The sequence below is a fragment of the Trachurus japonicus genome, chromosome 11 (genome assembly GCF_045865225.1).
Source record: "Trachurus japonicus isolate A0001 chromosome 11, Traja_1.0".
NCBI classification, from domain to species: domain Eukaryota; kingdom Metazoa; phylum Chordata; class Actinopteri; order Carangiformes; family Carangidae; genus Trachurus; species Trachurus japonicus.
Window position 1 is genome coordinate 7073184 of NC_140917.1, and position 19965 is coordinate 7093148.

Consider the following 19965-nt stretch of genomic DNA (forward strand, 5'->3'; position numbering starts at 1 on the left):
GTGTTACCGGCGCCAGAGCTAGGGGTCTCTGGACCGGCAGCATGAGCCACTCAGGCGGCGGGCACTGAGCGGCTGAGTTACGGTGCTAACAGTTTATCTGTGGATCCAAACACAGGACACGAGAGCTGTTAGCTCATGCTACTGCTGCTCAGCAGGTTTATTCTCTGCACATGCGCTTACTGTTCACATTTCATAATACACAACACTGTAAATACCGTACGAATTACTCTCAGAAAAATATTAATAAACAATAACTCTAGCAGGCAACGTTTATGGTCGGAACTGCTCACACACACATACACTCATTCAGGTTTACCCGACCTTTTGCGGACATGAACGCCCGATAGTAAACAACGACGATAAAGTACATATTTCAACATCCTACAATGCTTAGCTTCACTTCACGGCTTCGCCTTATGTTGTTACATAGTTTAACTGAAGAAAACTGTACAATTAATACATTTTACATACCTGTGGATCCAAACACAGGACACGAGAGCTGTTAGCTCATGCTACTGCTGCTCAGCAGGTTTATTCTCTGCACATGCGCAGAGCAAAGCAGAGCAGAAACTATTTGCTGGACCCACTGGTGTTAAAGCACCATCTACTGGCGCAAAGTGGTAATGCTTTCTGCAAAACTGAGTTTATAAAGTTTCAAATAAAGGTTCAAATATTAAAATGAAAAAGAGGGGGTGTCTGTTAAAGTAATAAACTATATGTGGCTATTCAGACCCACTACACTCTCCCCTGCTTCAAGAGATGTCTCCGGACATCTAGAACCAACAAAAATATTAAAAGAAAATGTCTCAAAACAGTCAAATTGTCAACGTACAGTCATATGTCCACATGTATAAGTGTGTGTCGGTGTAGGTGTGTATGTGTACAGTAAAGTCTGGTCTAGTCTGTTCTTCAAGTCTTTATGTCTCTAGCATGTCCACGCTGCTTGTGGGGGGTAGAAACAATGTTCGGGGACAGCTGGGTAAAAGGAGGGTATGGGACATGGATTGAGGGGTATTGGGAGATGAGACATGGGATAAGGGGCATAAGCAAACATCAGGTTTGCACCTGGTCTCCAAGACTGGTATGATGGTTGTCCAAGATGGTCGTATGTGAGCATTTCACGAGGTCTCTGTGCTCGAGCTGACCTCCTCACAGGTTGCACTTCCTCCTCGGACAGTTCCACTGCAGGCTCCTCATTGTCCTCCTGCTCTGTTGAATCAACCTCCTCTGCAGTGTCATCAGGTCTGAGTTCTCCTTGCACTTCCTGAGCTGGTGGTGGAGCAGCTGCCAGCTGGTCTGATGTCTGCACTGGATCTGGGAGGGTTACAGGATCATGTTGTTGTTGTTTTTGAGCCATATCTGTTACCTGTCTCAGTGGTTGAAACTCTGGAGCTACGGGTCTGAGCTCATCCAGTGGGTTAGACTGAGGACTTGCAGGTCTGACTCTCCTCCTGCTATACACTGGGATTGTTCGAAGGCAATATGTGTATTCCTCCTCTTCCTCAGAGTGTTCAGACTCCTGCTCCACTGTCTCTCTATTGTTTCTGTAACAGTCTGTCTGTCTTTGTCTCTTTTTAAGTGCGGACTGACTCGGTGGGACTTCTAAGGGCAAATCATTAACAGGTAGCAGAAGGTTGCGATGCAGCACGCGGAGAGTGCGTTCTCCTGTTTCTGGTTGAACTCTGTAAACAGGTCCGTCTCCCATCTTTTCAACCACTCGATGAACCTTTTTCTCCCAATAAGCTCTGAGTTTGCCCGGACCGCCCCTCTCTGACAGATTCCTGATAAGCACACGATCTCCGGGCTGCAGTGTAATACCTTTAACATGCTGATCATAATACTTTTTTCCTTTAGCTGAACGCTTCCCACTGTTTTCTGAAGCAATTTTGTATGCTTCCTGCATGCGTGAGGCCCATTTCTGTGCATACTCTTGCCTGGACCGTGGCTCTTCTTCAGGTTTCAAGTCAAAGAGCAGATCTACAGGTAAACGTGGAGCTCTACCATAAAGAAGAAAAAATGGTGAATAACCCGTTCCCTCATGTCTTGTACAGTTGTATGCGTGGACAATGTGAGGTAGGTGATCCTTCCACTCTGTTTTTTTCTCCTCCTGCAGAGTGCGGAGCATCTGTAGAAGTGTCCTGTTCAGGCGCTCGACAGGATTCCCCTGCGGATGGTAGGGAGTCGTTCGGGAGTGTGCTATGCCTGCGAGCTGCTGGAGTCTCTGAAAGAGACTGTTTTCAAACTCCCGGCCCTGATCATGATGTAGCTTTTCAGGGTACCCGAAGCGAGGGATAAAGTCATAGAAGATTTTCTCAGCTGCTGTTCTGCCAGATTTGTTTTTTGTGGCATAAGCTTGACCAAACCGAGTAAAGTGATCTACCAGGACTAAAATGTACTCATAACCACCTTTACTCTGTTCAAGATGTAGATAATCAATTGAGATGAGCTCAAATGGGGCACTGGTTGTTATAGAACCCATAGGTGCTCTCTCTGGGATGTTTGGCTTTTTTTGTTTAATACACTGACACTGGCGAATAACATAATCTTCTATGTCCCGTTGCATAAAAGGCCAATAAAACCTTTCTCGTGCTAAATGTATGACTTTGTCAGCGCCCACATGGCCCATGTCATCATGCAGGTGTTTTAACACGGTCGCCTTCAGTTTACTGGGAAGAACCAACTGTTTCCTCTGTCCTGTCTGTCTGTACAAAATCCCTTTGTCAAGTCTGAGTCTGTTCCATTCGTGTACCAGTCTGCGTGTTTCTCGTCCCATTTGTCTCTTTTCTTTGTCCTGAGGACTCCATCCCGTTTTCTTTAGGTTTATCACCTCACAGATAGGAGCATCTTCTTTCTGTGCAGCTCTGACACTTTCTGGGGTGATAACTGGGGTGCCTCCAGTTTGTGTGTCACCTACATCAGACTGTAGCTGTAATGCAGCCACCCATGGCACATCACTGTCTTTTACCGCTTTGTCCCCCTGCCAGATGGCAGAGACTACATCAGGGGACACTGTCTCTGTGTACTCTTTTAGGTGATCAACAAGATGCACTGGGTGTCGTGACAGGGTGTCAGCATCAGCGTTTGACTTTCCTGGCCGATATTTGATGGTGAAATGAAAGTCGGCTAACTCACCCACCCACCGATGCCCGACTGCGTTCAACCTGGCTGAGCTCAAAACATATGTAAGGGGGTTATTGTCTGTGTATACTGTGAAAGTGGGGGCGTAATAGAGGTAATCTCTAAATTTATCACAGATTGCCCACTTTAACGCCAGGAACTCAAGCTTGCTAGAATGGAGATGGTAGTTTTTCTCTGCAGGCGTGAGTGTCCTGGAGCCATAAGCAATAACCCGGAGCTTGTTTCCCTGCTGTTGATAGAGCACAGCACCCAGACCTTCGTTCGAGGCATCTGTGTGGAGTACAAAAGGTAAGTCATAGTCTGGATAAGCCAAAATGGGTGGACTGGTTAACATATCCACCAGGCGTGACACTACAACACTGTGATCTGGTGTCCAATACACAGGTGTTTTGGATGAGAGCTGACCACTCTTAACATTTTTTGACTTAACTTTGGTGGCTCTCTGACTAGGCTCACTAGGACTCTCTATTAGCTGAAACAGGGGTCTTGCTATCCTAGAAAAGTCCTGTATGAATGTTCTATAATAGCCTAAAAAACCTAAGAGAGCTCTGACCTCTCCCACATTCTTTGGCTCTTTCTCTTTCAAATGCTGAACTGCCTCAATGTCTTTAGGGTCAATCTGTACACCTTCACGAGTCACTAGGCGTCCTAAATACCTAACCTGGCTTTTAAACAGTTCACATTTTTTTGGACGTAGTTTGATACCATGCTCTCGTAGGCGACAGAGCACCTGTCTCAGATCTTCAACATGGTCATGAAAAGTCTTGGAAAAACAGAGAACGTCATCCAAATATGGAGAACAGCACTCGTCCCTTAACCCGTCAAGAACTCCCTCCATACATCTTTGAAAGGCCGCGGGGGCGTTTGTTAGACCGAATGGGAGGCGGGTCCACTCATAAAGCCCCCAGGGTGTGCTAAAGGCAGTCAGGTGTCTGGAGCTCTCCTCGACAAAGCCTTGATGGTACGCACTACCCTGGTCGAGTATGGAGAACCATGAGTACCCCCCCAGACTGTCTAGCAGGTCTTGGATGCGTGGGAGAGGGTGGCGGTCGGGGATGGTTTTCCGATTCAAGCCTCTGAAATCAATACACAGACGTAAACTCTTGTCCTTCTTCCTAACACAGACGACTGGAGATGAGTAGGAAGAAGCAGACTTTCTGATCCAGCCCTGGTCGAGCAGATTTTGGACATAGTCCTTTACCTCTTTGTACAAGGGCTTAGGAACGGAGTTGTAGGACGTTTGCACTGGCGTGTCATCCTTCAGGTGGATTTTCAGTTGCAGGTTTGGGATGCACCCAATGTCACAATCATCTTTGGCGAAGACATCTGACTCCTCATACAACATGTCTCTGACAATGTTTTGTTCATGTCTCTCCAGGTGCGACACATCAACAGGTGGGTGCCATCTCTGTCTTGTTGTGTCCTCTGTCTCATTTTTCTCACTTGTTCCTCTTTGTTTGTCTGTGCTAACCTGAGCTGAGGATGTATTAACTGTGCTAGGGGACATGGGCTCTAACCCACCTGGAAAACAGTTAACTGGTTTAATTTCAGTAGCCTCCTCTAATGTTCCTAAAACTGTTCTCTTAGGGAGGTAGATGTCGTGCTTAGTAGGGTTTTGAACAGGTATCTTAACAATTTTTGAGGACCCACTTGGAACGTCAACTAAGGCCTGAAACAAATCCAACCCCTCAGGACAGTTACTCACAAAGTTGGGTTGAAAGAGCGTAACCCCACCCCCTGGCCATTCTCTGACTCTGCATCTCACCTCACAAATCTGCCCTGCGGGAATAGTGAGACCCATCTTCCCTGTTCTCACACTGCACTCCACAGCTGTCTCACCTGGGGTCAACATCTGGCAAACAGAAACAAGGGCTTCTACAGCACTGTCATTTATGCTTAGTGTTTCTTTTAATAAAGCAGAAATATCAACCTCACTTCTCTGTTCTTTGATTATCTCAACTAAAACATTGCTGCCTAAGAGAGGACAGTTGAGACAGTTCTGGCTGATTAGCATCGGCACTTGAATGGTGACATGTCCACAGTGTTTGTTACCGATTTGGAGTTCAACCTCTGCCCATCCATCAAAGGGAACATCTGTGCCATTTGCTGCAGAAATCACCAGCGGCTCATCGAGAGGGAGGGATTCAAGTGGCTGGATTTGGACATGGGGAGTGCTTCTTCCATCCAGCCTCTCCCCACCATCGTCACTTGAGCCCCTGAGTCGAGCAACATCTGAAGAGGGACACCATTAATAGCACATGAGACCATACATCGCTTTCCTATGAGCTGTGCTAAGCGTTTCTTTGTTGGTGGTTGACATTGTGCTTTTATTGTTACAGGACTGGCTGTTTTAGAGTGGCTGGGTTGGGCTGATTCCTTAGCTGTCACGGTCACTGGCTGCCCCTCTCCAGTGACCTCATCCCGTTTCCCGATGTCCTCCTTTGAAGACAGCCGACCGCCCGATGTCCAGCTTGGCCACATACGAAGCAGTGAGGGCAACTCATCTTGCCCTGCTGAACACAGTTGCTGCATCTGCCACGGGCTTCAGGTGTTGGTGGCAGTGGCTGGGCTGTGGCTGAGTGTGTGTTCACAGGGGTGGTAGTGTCAGCAGGCCTCACCACTTGAGCCAGTTGTTTGGTCAGGGAGGACACCTGTGCAGTCAGTTCTTTAATAGCGGCACGGTTAGCCTGTAACTCAGTGTCAACTCTAGTCTGCTTAGTTGAGTCACTACAGTCAAGCTGAGCTGGGCTCACAGTCACTGGTCGGTTTTTAGCTACTGTGCCAAGGCGTCTGAGTCTCTCTGTCTCCTCACTGGTGGACTTGGTGATTTGGTCCAAAAGAAAGTCATCACTAACCTGCAAGTCTGTGAGAAGAGGTTTGAGATCATAACGAACATGGTTATTTTTTTCATTTAGACCTTGATACAGAGTGTGGAGAAAGGTACCCTGAACAAGCTTTCTGTCATAGCTAAACTCTGTACCAGGCTGTTGTGACTCAAACAAAACACGCTGCTTTAAACCCATCATTCTGTACAGAAATTGCTGAGGACCCTCTTTGTCTTGTTGTTTAGCATTACTTAACTCTTGAAAAAGTTCAGTGCTGCTTTTGTCCCTGATATGTGCACGGAGAAACCGCTTTAGCTCATCAACAGTTAAATCACTTTTGTTTGTTAACATTTCTCTGAATGCACCAGGTTTTAAGATTTTCATTACAGTGCGTATTACCTCAGACTCGGTGAACCCTTCCTGTATACCATCTTCAATTTGTTTACAAAGGTTACCATAAGACATGTCTGACCCAACATCTGAGATTTGTCCACCATGTAGCTTAAATTCTCTGCGTGGGAGCAGAGCTGCAAAGTCATTCACCCTCAATACCTGGTCTCCCATGCTGGACGACAGGCCCACTCCACCACGGGGAGAACCACCAACCCCCGCGGCGAAAGCCCCGGTGACAGCGGAAGTGCCACAGTTCCTCGCCGGCAGTCCACCACCTCCTCCTGAAGATGCTGGACGTGTATGAATGTCTCTGTTGTGTGAGGGGCTGGTAGTGTGTGTGTCTTTGTCCAGTGGTGGAGGTAAAAGGGGATGAATGTCTGTGTTCATCTGCAATGGCTGTGTGGGAATGTTGTGGCTGTGTGTGGTTGTTGTGGATTGTGTGACTGTGTCGTGATACTCAGAATGAGGTGAAGTGGATAGCTGCTCCTCGTGGGGTGATGGATCCTCCCCTGGCTGTCCTGTCTCCTGCGCAGTCCGGCTAGCTTCACTTTCACCCAGGTCTGTGGCCAGCAGGTCACTCAGCAAGTCATTTAGGATAAGGAGTTGAGCCATGCCCTCATCTTCCATAGCACTTAATTTCTCACTCCTGAGGTAGTCCACAATCAGGTCATACAGTTCTGGTTCGCTCAAGTCTTTAATGTGGTGAGTTATGCTGCCATCGTCTATTGAACTCACGATTGCACGAAGCTGTTCTGCATTCAAATATGAAAGACTCTTCTGGATCTTGAAGATCAGCATCCGCCGTGGGGTGACAGTGGCCATTGTGGCGTTACTCTGGTGACTTCCGCTCTCTGGATGACGCTCTGGACTGCAGCAGCCTTCCCTGAAGCTTTGGGCACCGTTTCACGTCGTCGCGACACTCACTTCACTGGCAGGAACGCTAACTCATCCCGGACGAGCCCCCAAATGTTACCGGCGCCAGAGCTAGGGGTCTCTGGACCGGCAGCATGAGCCACTCAGGCGGCGGGCACTGAGCGGCTGAGTTACGGTGCTAACAGTTTATCTGTGGATCCAAACACAGGACACGAGAGCTGTTAGCTCATGCTACTGCTGCTCAGCAGGTTTATTCTCTGCACATGCGCTTACTGTTCACATTTCATAATACACAACACTGTAAATACCGTACGAATTACTCTCAGAAAAATATTAATAAACAATAACTCTAGCAGGCAACGTTTATGGTCGGAACTGCTCACACACACATACACTCATTCAGGTTTACCCGACCTTTTGCGGACATGAACGCCCGATAGTAAACAACGACGATAAAGTACATATTTCAACATCCTACAATGCTTAGCTTCACTTCACGGCTTCGCCTTATGTTGTTACATAGTTTAACTGAAGAAAACTGTACAATTAATACATTTTACATACCTGTGGATCCAAACACAGGACACGAGAGCTGTTAGCTCATGCTACTGCTGCTCAGCAGGTTTATTCTCTGCACATGCGCAGAGCAAAGCAGAGCAGAAACTATTTGCTGGACCCACTGGTGTTAAAGCACCATCTACTGGCGCAAAGTGGTAATGCTTTCTGCAAAACTGAGTTTATAAAGTTTCAAATAAAGGTTCAAATATTAAAATGAAAAAGAGGGGGTGTCTGTTAAAGTAATAAACTATATGTGGCTATTCAGACCCACTACAAAAGCAGTTTTGTTTTGCTATGTGTGGTATTTATTCAGTTTTGGGGAATCACTGTGTGTAGAAAGCATCAGTGGCTGCAGCTGACGGGGACAGTTAATGGCAGCAAAGCTAACGGCAGTAGCTAAGCTAACATCAGGATGTCAACTGTTAAAACCCTCCCGTTGTCGGACACAACACTATTTCAGTTAGCTCAATCATGTTGCAACTAAGATATCTGCCGGAAAAAATATTTTTTCATAGACCAATTATTGAATCACCGAGTTTAAATAGTAGGCTAACGGTTAGCCCTGCCAATTTACGATAACCATGACTAATTACAAAAACGTGCACACAGAAATAAAGGTACTTTATTTGTCACATATACAGCTAGTACAGTGAAATTCTTTCTCTGCATTTAACCCATCCCTGAGGAGCAGTGGGCAGCCGCGGTGCAGCGCCCGGGGACCAACTCCAGATTATGAGCCAGTGCCTTTGGTCAGGGGCACTGACTGGAGGATTAACCTAGCCGACATGTTTTTAGTGGTGGGGGAAACTGGAGCACCCGGAGGAAACCCACGCAGACACGGGGAGAACATGCAAACTCCCGGGCCCGGGATTCGAACCCAGGACCTTCTTGCTGTGAGGCAACAGTGCTAACCACTGTGCCACCGTGCCGCCAAATATGTTTGTTCAATAACGCTAATTGGTTTTATAGACTTTACAAACATCAGATTAGTGAAACAGTGATAGTGACATGAATATAACTCCCGTCCGTCACTGTTCTCATGCTGGTTTTCTACTCGGAGTAGCTACAACAAGGCGATTTCCAAGATTTACAAGTTTATTTGTTTACACTTAAATCTACATGAGTCAAATGGTTCATTCAGTTCAAAAGTTTTAGATTTTTTTTTAGTTTTGTTGGTTTTTCAACCCCGTTCAGGACCTGGCAGGCCCAGTGCCAATTAGAGGCAACACGACCCACAGGCCAGTGGGTGTTAAAGGGTTCATTTTTGTACTGGGAAGAAGATAATAGGCAGGATTTTTACAACATACCAGATGATGTTCAGACCTAGGGTCCAGTGTTGTGAATTACGGGTGCACCAGCTGTGGGATGAAGCCAGAGAACCCATGGAGAACCGCCACAGACACAGGGAGAACATCAAACCTAACCACTGCTCCAATGTGCCGTCAAATTGGTTTGAAGGAAATTTGATCTGAAACGACTTTATAATTTCCATGGCAGGAAACTTTTCAGCCACACGTTCACTGACCAAAGTTTTTAATTTGTTTTCCGCCAAAAATTCTTGTTGAAACTCTGCGAGCGCTTGCGGTGAGCGGAGCCTCGTTAAAGCTTTTATTGGTTGTGTTCAGACTCCTGCAGCACCGCAGGTTGAAGTTGTGGAAAGATGCCGAGCTGGTTTAATAAGCTACAGAAAATTGCACCGTCACATGTTAATTGTCGTTTACCCGAAGAGCGAAGGATCTTTTCTTTTTTATTTGACCAAAATGATTTTGTTTCCTGAACCACAGACAGGATGCAAAGGCCACCTCGTCATTAGGGGGGTTTCCAAAACCTTTACAGTAGCTGGTGAGCTTCAGCCGTGCTAATCTGTTTAGCTGAGTAGATCCAACATGGCACCTTCACAGTTTTCAAAGATGTTTTGGTTTATGGTGCACAAGCTACAGACGGTCCTACACTGCAAAAACTCAAAATCTTACCAAGAATATTTGTCTTATTTCTAGTTAAAATGTCATTTCTAGTCAAAACAAATCTCATTATACTTAAAATAAGACTCATCACATAAAAAGTAGCTTGTTTTTAGACACTTTTTACTTCTTTCAAGCAGATTTTCACTTGAAATAAGTAGAAAAATCTGACAGCGGAGCAAGTTTTTCTTTCTTATTACAAGCACAAAAAACCTGCTTTCACTGGCAGATTTTTCTACTTATTTCAAGTGAAAATTTGTTTGAAACAAATGAAAATGATCTCAAAACAAGTTAATTTTTAGGTGATGAGTCGTATTTTAAGTGAAAAGAGATTAGTTTGGACTAGAAATGAGACATTTTGACAAGAAATAAGACAAATATTCTTGGAAAGATTTTGAGTTTTTGCAGTGTAGATTCTTGTTTTTTTTGGCTTTGCATCAATCAGACTCTTGTTTTCGTCTCTGTCTAGGCTGCCACGAAGCTCCTGGACGAGATGTGCCACCTGACGGCTCAGTCTCTGTCACCGATGGTCACGTCCGACCACTTCCAGGTCCTGAAGCTCCTGGGCGAAGGCTCGTACGGGAAGGTCATGCTGGCCGTTCACAGGAAGAGAGGTAAGGGAGGGAGGAGCTAACGGCAATGTCCATATCGCACCCACCACTGTACCCTATACGAAACACTTGATTGGCTGTCCTGCCCACCCTATCTTAAACAATACTTTGTTCCACACTCATCATCATACTTAGCCTACTCAGACAATTGCAATATCCCTCCTTTATTGTTCCTAGAACATCCAGAGTCATTGGGAGAAGAGCCTTTAAATTCAAAGCACCTTCTGGCTGGAACAATCTGCCAAACTCCCTTCGCTCCATATCTTCTTTACATACCTTCAAGATTGAGTTACTTAACCACCTAAAAACACAATGCTCTTGCTTCTAGTGCGTGATATCTGCCTGGTCTTGGAGGTGTCGGATGTACATGTACAATGTATGCGTCTCCTTTCCCCGTGTGCTTTGTTGTTGTTTTGTATTTGCATTGCCTTATGTTTTTGTCTCTGTCTCCTTTCCTCTGATTTTGTCCTTTCGTTTTTGTCTTGCCTCTGCTTTGCTTCTGTCTGTACCAGTGTTGATTGTTGAGATGCTAAGGATCCCCCTTGAAAACGAGGTGATCCACCTCAAGGGGCTTTTCCTTTGAATAAATAAAGTTGATAATAAAGTCGCTATAGCCTAAATAAAACCTAAAACTCTACATCATTTCGACTTCCTCGTTGTCTCTTCCAGGAACTCCGATGGCTCTGAAGTTCTTCCCTCGCGACTCCACCTCCCTGTTCTCCTTCCTGAGGGAGTACAACCTCTCGCTGTCCTTCTGCACCCACCCGTCCCTCACCAGAGCTATGGGCATCGCCTACTCCACACCTTCGCACTACATCTTCGCACAGCAAGCGAGTCTCTACGGCGACCTCTTCGATGTCATCCTGCCTGAGGTAAACAGTCCTTTCCGCTCAGGGGACGAATCCACGTCATTTGGGTGGACGTGGTCTGTGAATTCTGGTGTTTTGCGGCCGTTGTAGATACAGAGGCTTTCTTGTTCATGTTGTTTGCTTTCATTAATAATATGCAGTGGATTTTGAGAGAGACGTTGGACCATTAAAGGAGAATTCCGGCCATTTTTGACCCCTAAATCGTTTTCCTGATGGTCACCCAGTTGGGGGGAGCAAAAAACGCGACTAAAATTGATGCAGGCAAACTGGAGTTACACCATCAATCAATCAATCAATCAAATTTTATTTATATAGCACCTTTCAAAGCAAATAGATGCCGTTCAAAGTGCTTTACATTTTGATTGAACAATATATATATATATAGGAGGTAAAACAAGAAAAAGCATGGAGACTAATGCACAAAGATTAAAAACAACAATAAAATAAAATATAGTAATAGAAAATAGATAAATAAAATAACAACTTTTAACAACAATAACATTTTATAAAATAGAATAGAATACAATGCAGGATAGAAATAGGAGAAAGATAACAAGAGAAGAGTATAAAACTGTAAAATAGAATAAAATCACTATGAGACTATAGCATAAAAGCCAGATTAAAAAGATGGGTTTTTAGCCTACGCGGCGCTAGGGATAGCAACAACGCTAACATATGGGGGCAATTCTGTCAACCACAACAAACACTCAAAAAACAATCGAATATCTATAGTACATGACTCAAATCCTTACAAGACACCACTGAACTCATATAGTGTACAGTATAACTTTGTGTTTTTGCATGTAGTCATCACCTCAGACAGCCGAACTCTGAAACATCCTGGAAAGACATTACTATCCGATGGCAGAGCGCCTGCTCTCCCCGCCACAGAAACAAACACTTTTTCCTTGTTGTGATGATTTCTTTACAAAAAATAAGAGATATGGAGATATTATGGACATTACCAGTGCACTGCTCGACCGTTTATTTTTAAAAAGAAATCATCACAACAAGGAAAAAGTGTTCGTTTGCCCAGGAAACAAAGTCTGCATTTGAAGGATGCCATGATGTCATGATTCTTGTGTTCAGGTTTCTGTGGTTTCTGTGGTAACTCACATCCTCTTCCTTCTTCTTCCTCTTCCTCCATCATCCTCCTCCCTCTCTCCCTCCCTGCATACCCTCTTTCAGGTTGGGATGGAGGAGGACAGTTGTCAGCGGGTGGTGTCCCAGCTCTGTGGAGCTCTGTCCCATCTGCACTCCCTCGGTTTTGTCCACAGGGACCTCAAACCGGAGAACGTCTTCCTGTGCGACAAGGCCTGTCGCTGGGTCAAACTGGGAGATTTCGGCATGGTCAGTTTAAAAAAAAAACTAAAATTACATTCTAAAAACATAAAGGAGTTGATTTACAGCCAAAACATTACAGGATATGAATTATTTTCAGGAACAGCATTGGTAGTAATTGACATTTCATTGAAGTTGAAACATATGCATGATGTACAATTGAATGGACAGATGATTAATCAGTATTTCCTCCAAATATAAAATCAAGATTTGGAAAATCTTTACATAATATGTCACCTTAGATGTTACTTGATTTCTCTTCTCGCCTTCTTTCTCCTTGTCTGTCGGCCATCTTGGTTTCACTAACTACTTTTTCGCATTGCAATGACCAGCCAATGAGATTTTTTGTATGGGATGATGCAATAGCTTTCACTAGAGTGGACTATATGCAGCAGTGCCCAAAATTGCAAGCATAGAGAAAAAACCAAGGGGGTAGTTGTGGGTCTGAGAAGTGAAGCTCACTTCCGCGTTCAAAAAACTGCAATCCCCTCGGCTTCCTCTGGGGGCTGGTGTCAGAAAGCAGCATTCTCCATAGACCCCCATGTTAAAATCGCCGACTTTACATCCTCAATAAACATGTTAAAAGCCTGGTGTCAGAACGTTTTTTGGTCTCAATCGATAGTTTCTACCCCCGCACACACTCTGAGGGGGGTGAATTTTTTTTTTAACTCTATCGTTTTACTGTTATTAGGTTAAAATTCTGGCCAATTAGGGTGCGGAAACGTTGAGTGACAGGTCCGGAGACAGGCTGCTTCGAGGCCAGTGGGCGGGTTCTCCGCCCGGTAAATATCCAACATGGCGCTGTTCAGGCTGCCGTATTTGAGTCACAAAAACGACTCCCCAAAACCAATGGGTGACGTCACGGATGCTACGTCCATATTTTTTACAGTCTATGGAAAAAACACTTTAAAACAGCTGTACACTAGTGACCTCTATGCATGAAAGAGTTAAAGATTTATTAATCGACCAAATGACAGTTTTCTACGCAAGCAGCAAAACCAATTAATCTTTTTAACCCCTGCAGGTGAAGGCGAGGGGCACCAGGGTCCCGGAGGTCTGGTACAGCTCCCCGTACTGCACCCCCGAGGCGGAGGCGGCTCGGGGGAACGAGGACAGCTGGAGCAGCGTGAAAGATGGCAAAGACGTCAAAGAGGACGAGGAGAAGAAGAAGACGACGAGAGTGTGGGTGTCGGTGGAGCCCAGCACTGACAGCTGGGCCCTGGGGGTCCTGACCTACGCCATGCTCACCGGCAGCCACCCCTGGGCCGAGACAGCCAGCGACTGCCGCGCATACCTCAAATACCGCGAGTGGTTCGACATAGCAAAGGGACCCGAGGACGAACTGGACGTGTGGGCGGAGCCACAAACAGACAGCAGCGGCGAGGAGGACGGATCAGAGAAAGACGGCGCGCTCTCGCTCGCTGCTGCTCCTCAGTTCGCCTGCTTCACCCCGCTGGCGCGCTCCTTCTTCCAGACGCTGCTGGACCCGAGGCCGCGGCTCCGAGGAAGGCCCGAGGACGCGCTGAGGTTCCTGGGCGGAGAGTGGGTGATGGAGAAGGAGAGGGCGAGGCTGGAGGAGGAGAGGAAGAAGAGCAGAGGGAAGGGAGCGATCCGAAACATGAAGGAGATGGAGGGAAGAGGAGAGAGATAAAGAAAAGAAAAGACACTTTATGGCTGTGTCCGAAACCCCCCCTACTCACTATATAGTGACCACGCCATTTTGTAGTGGTGTCCGAATGTTTAGTGATTATTAATGTTCACTATATAGTGCACTGAATCTATCCCACAATTCACCGCGAAATGTAGTGAACATCCGATGGTCACTAACCGGAGCAAGATATCCCATCATGCACTGTGGTCACGGATCGCCGTTACCACAGCGGCCCAGAGCGACCGGCGGTGTAGCTACCAAATAAATGCAAAGTAGTTCCAGCAGCCTCAATAAATGTGTCCAGGCTGCCAGAGTTGTCCGGTCGCGGCTTCAACAGACTCCCACAACAAACGTCGGAGCAAATTTCCTAACAAGCGTTATAAACTGACCACAGACTCTGGATAGTGAGGCTAATTTCTGTTAACCCGTCTATGAGATTTTACATTATACGTTAGCATTAAGCTAGCAGACTTTATGCTTAGTTGTGACACTGGCTGTGTGTGTTTTGAACGTTGTTTCAAACTATGTGGGTTTGATTGAACATCTTTGATGCCTGAATATATTACCGCTTAATATATTGCTTTACTCCTCTTTTTATGTTGGTACATATAGGTCTATGCTACACTGGCCGTTACCATGGTTGTATCCATGGTACCTACACCGGCCGTTACGATCGCGGTCGGAACGTTTTAATTACGCGACATAATACGTCATTAACTGTGCGGCGGAGTAGTGTCCGAAAGTGTTTTTTTTATTTGACCAGTGAGTCACTATATAGTCACTATATTGAAATCTACTATATACTGAGTAGGGAGTAGGGAATGAGTGAGTGATTTCGGACACAACCTACCTCTCTGTGAAACAAAGACAAACATTATCTCATGTTGCTGCTTATAGCCGACACTGAAATCATGAAATGCATCTAGTATCTTTACATCTGTTGGTGGAGACGTTTACCTCACACAGTCAGTGGCCATTTCTAAACATTAGGCAAAAATGACAAGAGGAAAAAAACTCTTCCCGCATGTTTAACCCTTCAACCGTGACCAAAACAACTTTGGAAAAATCCCCTTTGTTTAAAGGGAAACAACAGGGTTTATGGGAAATCTGGTTTTAATTTTAAGAACATGCGGGAAGCTCACAGCAGATTCAGATGGGCTCTAATTTGCTTTTTTGGTCCGAAATCAATTTTTATATATATATATATATATATTTTTTTTTAATCAATCAGAATTATTGACCATGGCAAAGTTCTGTATCTTGTATCAGCTTTGGAAGAAATGATGCAACAGCTGCATTTCTGGAGGTGACTTGTGTTCAATGTTGTAATGGTATCATGTCCTTGAAAAGACACCTCTTTAACACGCTGCGTCTATATTTAGCTCCAGACGTCTGAATGTGTAGTAACGTCATCGTCGGCCCTGAACTGTATCTAAACCTCCAGATAGAAAATGAAAATGTCTTTTAGTGGAGCAAACAACAGGTTTTTATCCAGAAAACTAAAGACTAAACATCAGTTACCTACAGATCTTTCAACAGCACTTGTGTTGCACTGTTTTATAGTTAGCAGTTAGCAACTTCTAGCTGATGATGTTTTGTATTTAAGCATTAGCACTTACTGTAGCACATTTTAGCATTATAATCTCTCACTGCAGCACTTTGTACATAACTGGAAAAAAATAAGTGTTATTTTGTATTTTTTGAATGTTTCTTAAATGTCAAATCAAAATGTAATGTGTTAAATTGTGATTTGATATATAAAACAGTTACAATGTAAGTGTGTGATGTAAAAAATTGTGTTTATTTACAGATGTGTGCAGTTTATAACCACAATAAAATGGCTGTTTTTGTAAAATGCTCCCTTTTCAATAATATTTTTTGGTAATTGATCAGCTAATTGCCATATTGCCCATTGCCACAATCCCTATAGTTTTAGGAGTATAGGTTTGTTACCTCTAATTGGCGGTGCAAGCTATTTTTAGAACGGCGGAGCAGAGCCGTGAGCTGTTAAGAGCTATACGGAGGCTAATGAAATATCTTGGTTCCCCTCATCAAATACACAATCCAACAGCTCCAAAATGTTCTCGTGGACAAGTTGTGACCTGCACATTCACCACGCTATGAGATAATAACAGAACGTTACCAGACAGAGTTGTTTTCGAGGTAAATTCAGAGAATTGCTGAAAAACTGGCCCCGACAGGCACGGTTTTGCATGAATTTCCCTCTAAAACAACTCTGTCTGGTAACGTTCTGTTATTATCTCATAGTGTGGTGAATGTGCAGGTCACAACTTGTCCACGAGAACATTTTGGAGTTGTTGGAGTGTGTATTTGATGAGTTTCAATTGCTCAGCTATTGCATTGATTTTTTAAACCGTGTGCTGACCTTAGAAAACATGCCCTGCCACACTTGTACCCCAATAAAATCCTTGTAAGATTATACACCAATGCAGATAGATCGCATACACTGATGACCACACACACACACACGTACACGACCGTCTGGAGAGCTTCCCCAGATGTTGACAAAAATAGATCCGTGTCGTAAATTTGACACTACGATCTTTCAGCACCGCGTAGCCTATGTGCCGCGGCCCCAGGGGCTCCGGCCGACGGACCGACGGACCGACTGGCCGACCCCTCCATAACCACCGAGAGTCCGGCCAAGTCACACATTGAGCACATTTTCACATGCAAACACAATCAGCTGCAGCACACATAGCAGGGAGGAGGATTTCAGCTGAGCACAGTTAATTAGCCGACTGCAAACATCTCAGCTCTCAGAGGGTAAACAGGTTTATTATCTGCACATTTAGGATTTACCAACACCAGCATTCCCACATTTCAAACCACATTCCTGTCAACTCATTAACTTTCCCGTGCATTTCTGGTCTTTGTTTTCCCAGGCCGGGAATGTTCCCTGGCTACTGTACACTTTGTTTGCCAGAAAACTTTTGATCTCTGCCTTTTTTCTATGGAAAAGGGAAAGTCCACGACGTTTAGTGAGTTTGACAGGCCGGGGGGCTGACGTCAGAGAGAGGGGAGGGGAGGGGCGAGCAGAATCCTGAACCACTGCCCAGTCTAATAAAAACTAAGGGGAGGCGTAAATAACAAGCCGAGGTGAAAACAACAACAGAGAAACTGCAGCAGGATAAATCAGCTGAGGATGTATAAGAATCCACATGCACGTCACCGTGAGATAAAGAGTCATATACGTGAAAGACTGAACTCGTGCTTCCTCTTCATTTCCCGTTAATTTTCCCCAGAACTGGCAGAAATTGTCCGATTCAAAGCAAAAACGTGTGAAACATCTGCACGAAGTTCCATAGAAAAGAGAAGTGAAGCTGCAGCAGCAAACGGCTGTGCTCCAGATGTGGTGCACTGCACCGTGGCAACATCTGCCAGAGGAACCTCAGGGAACCGGTGCAACCTGGAGCTATAAAAGTTATTTGGTGTTTGAAAACAGTTTGGATTGAAATTAGTTTTTAATGTGCTGTGATTTTCACCTCATTGTGGCTCATTACCACCGTCCAATCACCTGCAGGTACGATGTTTATTTGTACGCTAACCTGCTAATCTGGTTCCCTCGAGAAAAAAACACTGTGATTTTAAATGAACAGATGCACTGACAAACTTTGTTCTGCAGGATGATATTCACTATTTTTTAAGCTTAAAGGGATAGTTCAACATTTTGGCAAATTGGCCCATTGCCATGATCCCTACAGTTTTAGGAGTAGGTTCGTTACCTTTAATTGTCGGTGCAAGATATTTTTAGAACGGTGGAGCAGAGCTGTGAGCTGGTAAGAGCTACACTATGGAGGCTAATGAAATTTCTTGTTTTCCCTCATCAAACTCATCAAATACACAATCCAACAACTCCAAAACGCTCTGGTGGACAAGTTGTGACCTGCACATTCACCACGCTATGAGATAATAACAGAACGTTACCAGACAGAGTTGTTTTAGTGACTGCTTGATGAAAAACTGGTGGTTTTGCACAAATTTCCCTCTAAAACAACTCTGTCTGGTAACGTTCTGTTATTATCTCATAGCGTGGTGAATGTGCAGGTCACAACTTGTCCACCAGAGCGTTGTGGAGTTGTTGGATTGTGTATTTGATGAGTTTGATGAGAGAAACCAAGAAATCCCATGAGCCTCCGTAGCGTAGCTCTGAGCAGCTCGCGGCTCCGCTCCGCCATTCTAAAAATAGCTTGCACCGACAATTAAAGGTAATGAACCTACAATGGGCCAATTTGCCAAAATGTTGAACTATCCCTTTAATTACAATCACCGAAAGTAAAATGCTAATTCTACTGGCTACAGACTATAAACAAACTAGACCACAGTTGCACACTTTTAATAACGTCTAACCCAAAAACTGCATTTTGCATTTTGTGTTTCCTCTACAAAAGTTAGTAATAGTTTTCAAAAGCATGAGTAGAAACACATTGAGACTGTGAAGGAGAACAGGTGAGTAGATTGTTTTTTGTTTTTAGCATGACATTTGGTAGCTTGTTGGCCATTTATAAGACACATAACAGCTCAAAGAAATCATAACTGGAGTATTTATTGATTTATTTTGCAACTTTTGATTTTCTATTACAGGAGTAGGCTACATTTTCAGGGAAATACTTGAGTTGAGATTTAAAAGTTTGTGTGTGTCCCAGCAGATTTCAGCTTTTTATATGGGGTAGCCGACATTACTCTTTAATTTAGCTGGTCCAGACTCTTCAAAAACCTCTGGTGTGTGCACCACAGTGGGAGTATGAGATGCATGTTCAAAAACAGTCATGAAAAAGAAGAAGAAGTGGTTTTTCTGATGTGAGAAACGCTGAGCAATGAATCGTTTTGACCACATGATTTGTCCCGGCCGCGCTGAAGACGGACTATAAAAGGAGAGCTGCCATCAAAGGCATCACGCTGGGTTTAAATAGTAAAGGCAGCGCTGAGGAAAGATGAAGCCTCGGACCAGATCCAGACCCCCACACAGACCCCTCCACCCCTCCCCACCTCACCCTCGGTGACGACTCTGCAGTCTGCATATATCACACCTACACGCTCCATACGTACAGATACAGATCATGTTTTACTCAATGAAGCCTTGTAAAACCATTTTTAGTCACGTATCAGTTTCCGCGTGAAACATTTTCCGCATCAGTTGGATAAACTCGGACATTCACGGTTGTAAAGCTGAAAAACAAATCCTGAATGGAGATACAAGCTTTTCACACACGGATGCACAGTAGAGTTTGTATATTTAAAGGGATAGTTCACCCAAAATTGAAATTGCACTCATTACTGTATCTACTCACCCTCATGTGGACTAAGGGCTGGGAGAAGTTTCAGAGTCCTACGTGGCTTCTCTGAGTTACAGGGGGTCTCGGCGTAGCAGTGCATGTCCATATGACGGTTGCAAATGGATACCAACTGTCTTCGTAACAAAAAGACACACCAAAAAACATCCAAATACCTCTGTGGACCAGGAAGAGGAGCTTCGAAAGCTTCCGCTACAAACAAGCTTGAAATATAGACTTATTTAATTTTTTCGGAACAATTTCGCATTTCGGGGCTTCAATACAAGACGGACATTACATACGAGCAGCATGGAGGTATTTGGATGTTTTTTGGTGTGTCTTTTTGTTACGAAGACAGTTGGTATCCATTTGCAACCGTTATATGGACATGCACTGCTACGCCGAGACCCCCTGTAACTCAGAGAAGCCACGGAGGACTCTGAAACTTCTC

The 19965-nt window shown here is 44.7% G+C and overlaps 1 protein-coding gene across 1 annotated transcript in view; it reads left to right on the forward strand.

Annotated features, from left to right (window-relative positions):
* Positions 1-16075, forward strand: part of LOC146978097 (serine/threonine-protein kinase SBK2) — a 19274-nt gene extending 3199 nt beyond the window's left edge. Inside the window, exons 3-6 of the mRNA XM_085790828.1 lie at positions 10218-10362; positions 11029-11231; positions 12417-12578; positions 13594-16075. Of these exons, the coding sequence (XP_085646954.1) occupies positions 10218-10362; positions 11029-11231; positions 12417-12578; positions 13594-14220 (1137 nt within the window). The 3' untranslated portion in view covers positions 14221-16075. The remainder of the gene's footprint in view (positions 1-10217; positions 10363-11028; positions 11232-12416; positions 12579-13593) is intronic.
* Positions 16076-19965: the final 3890 nt, after the last annotated feature.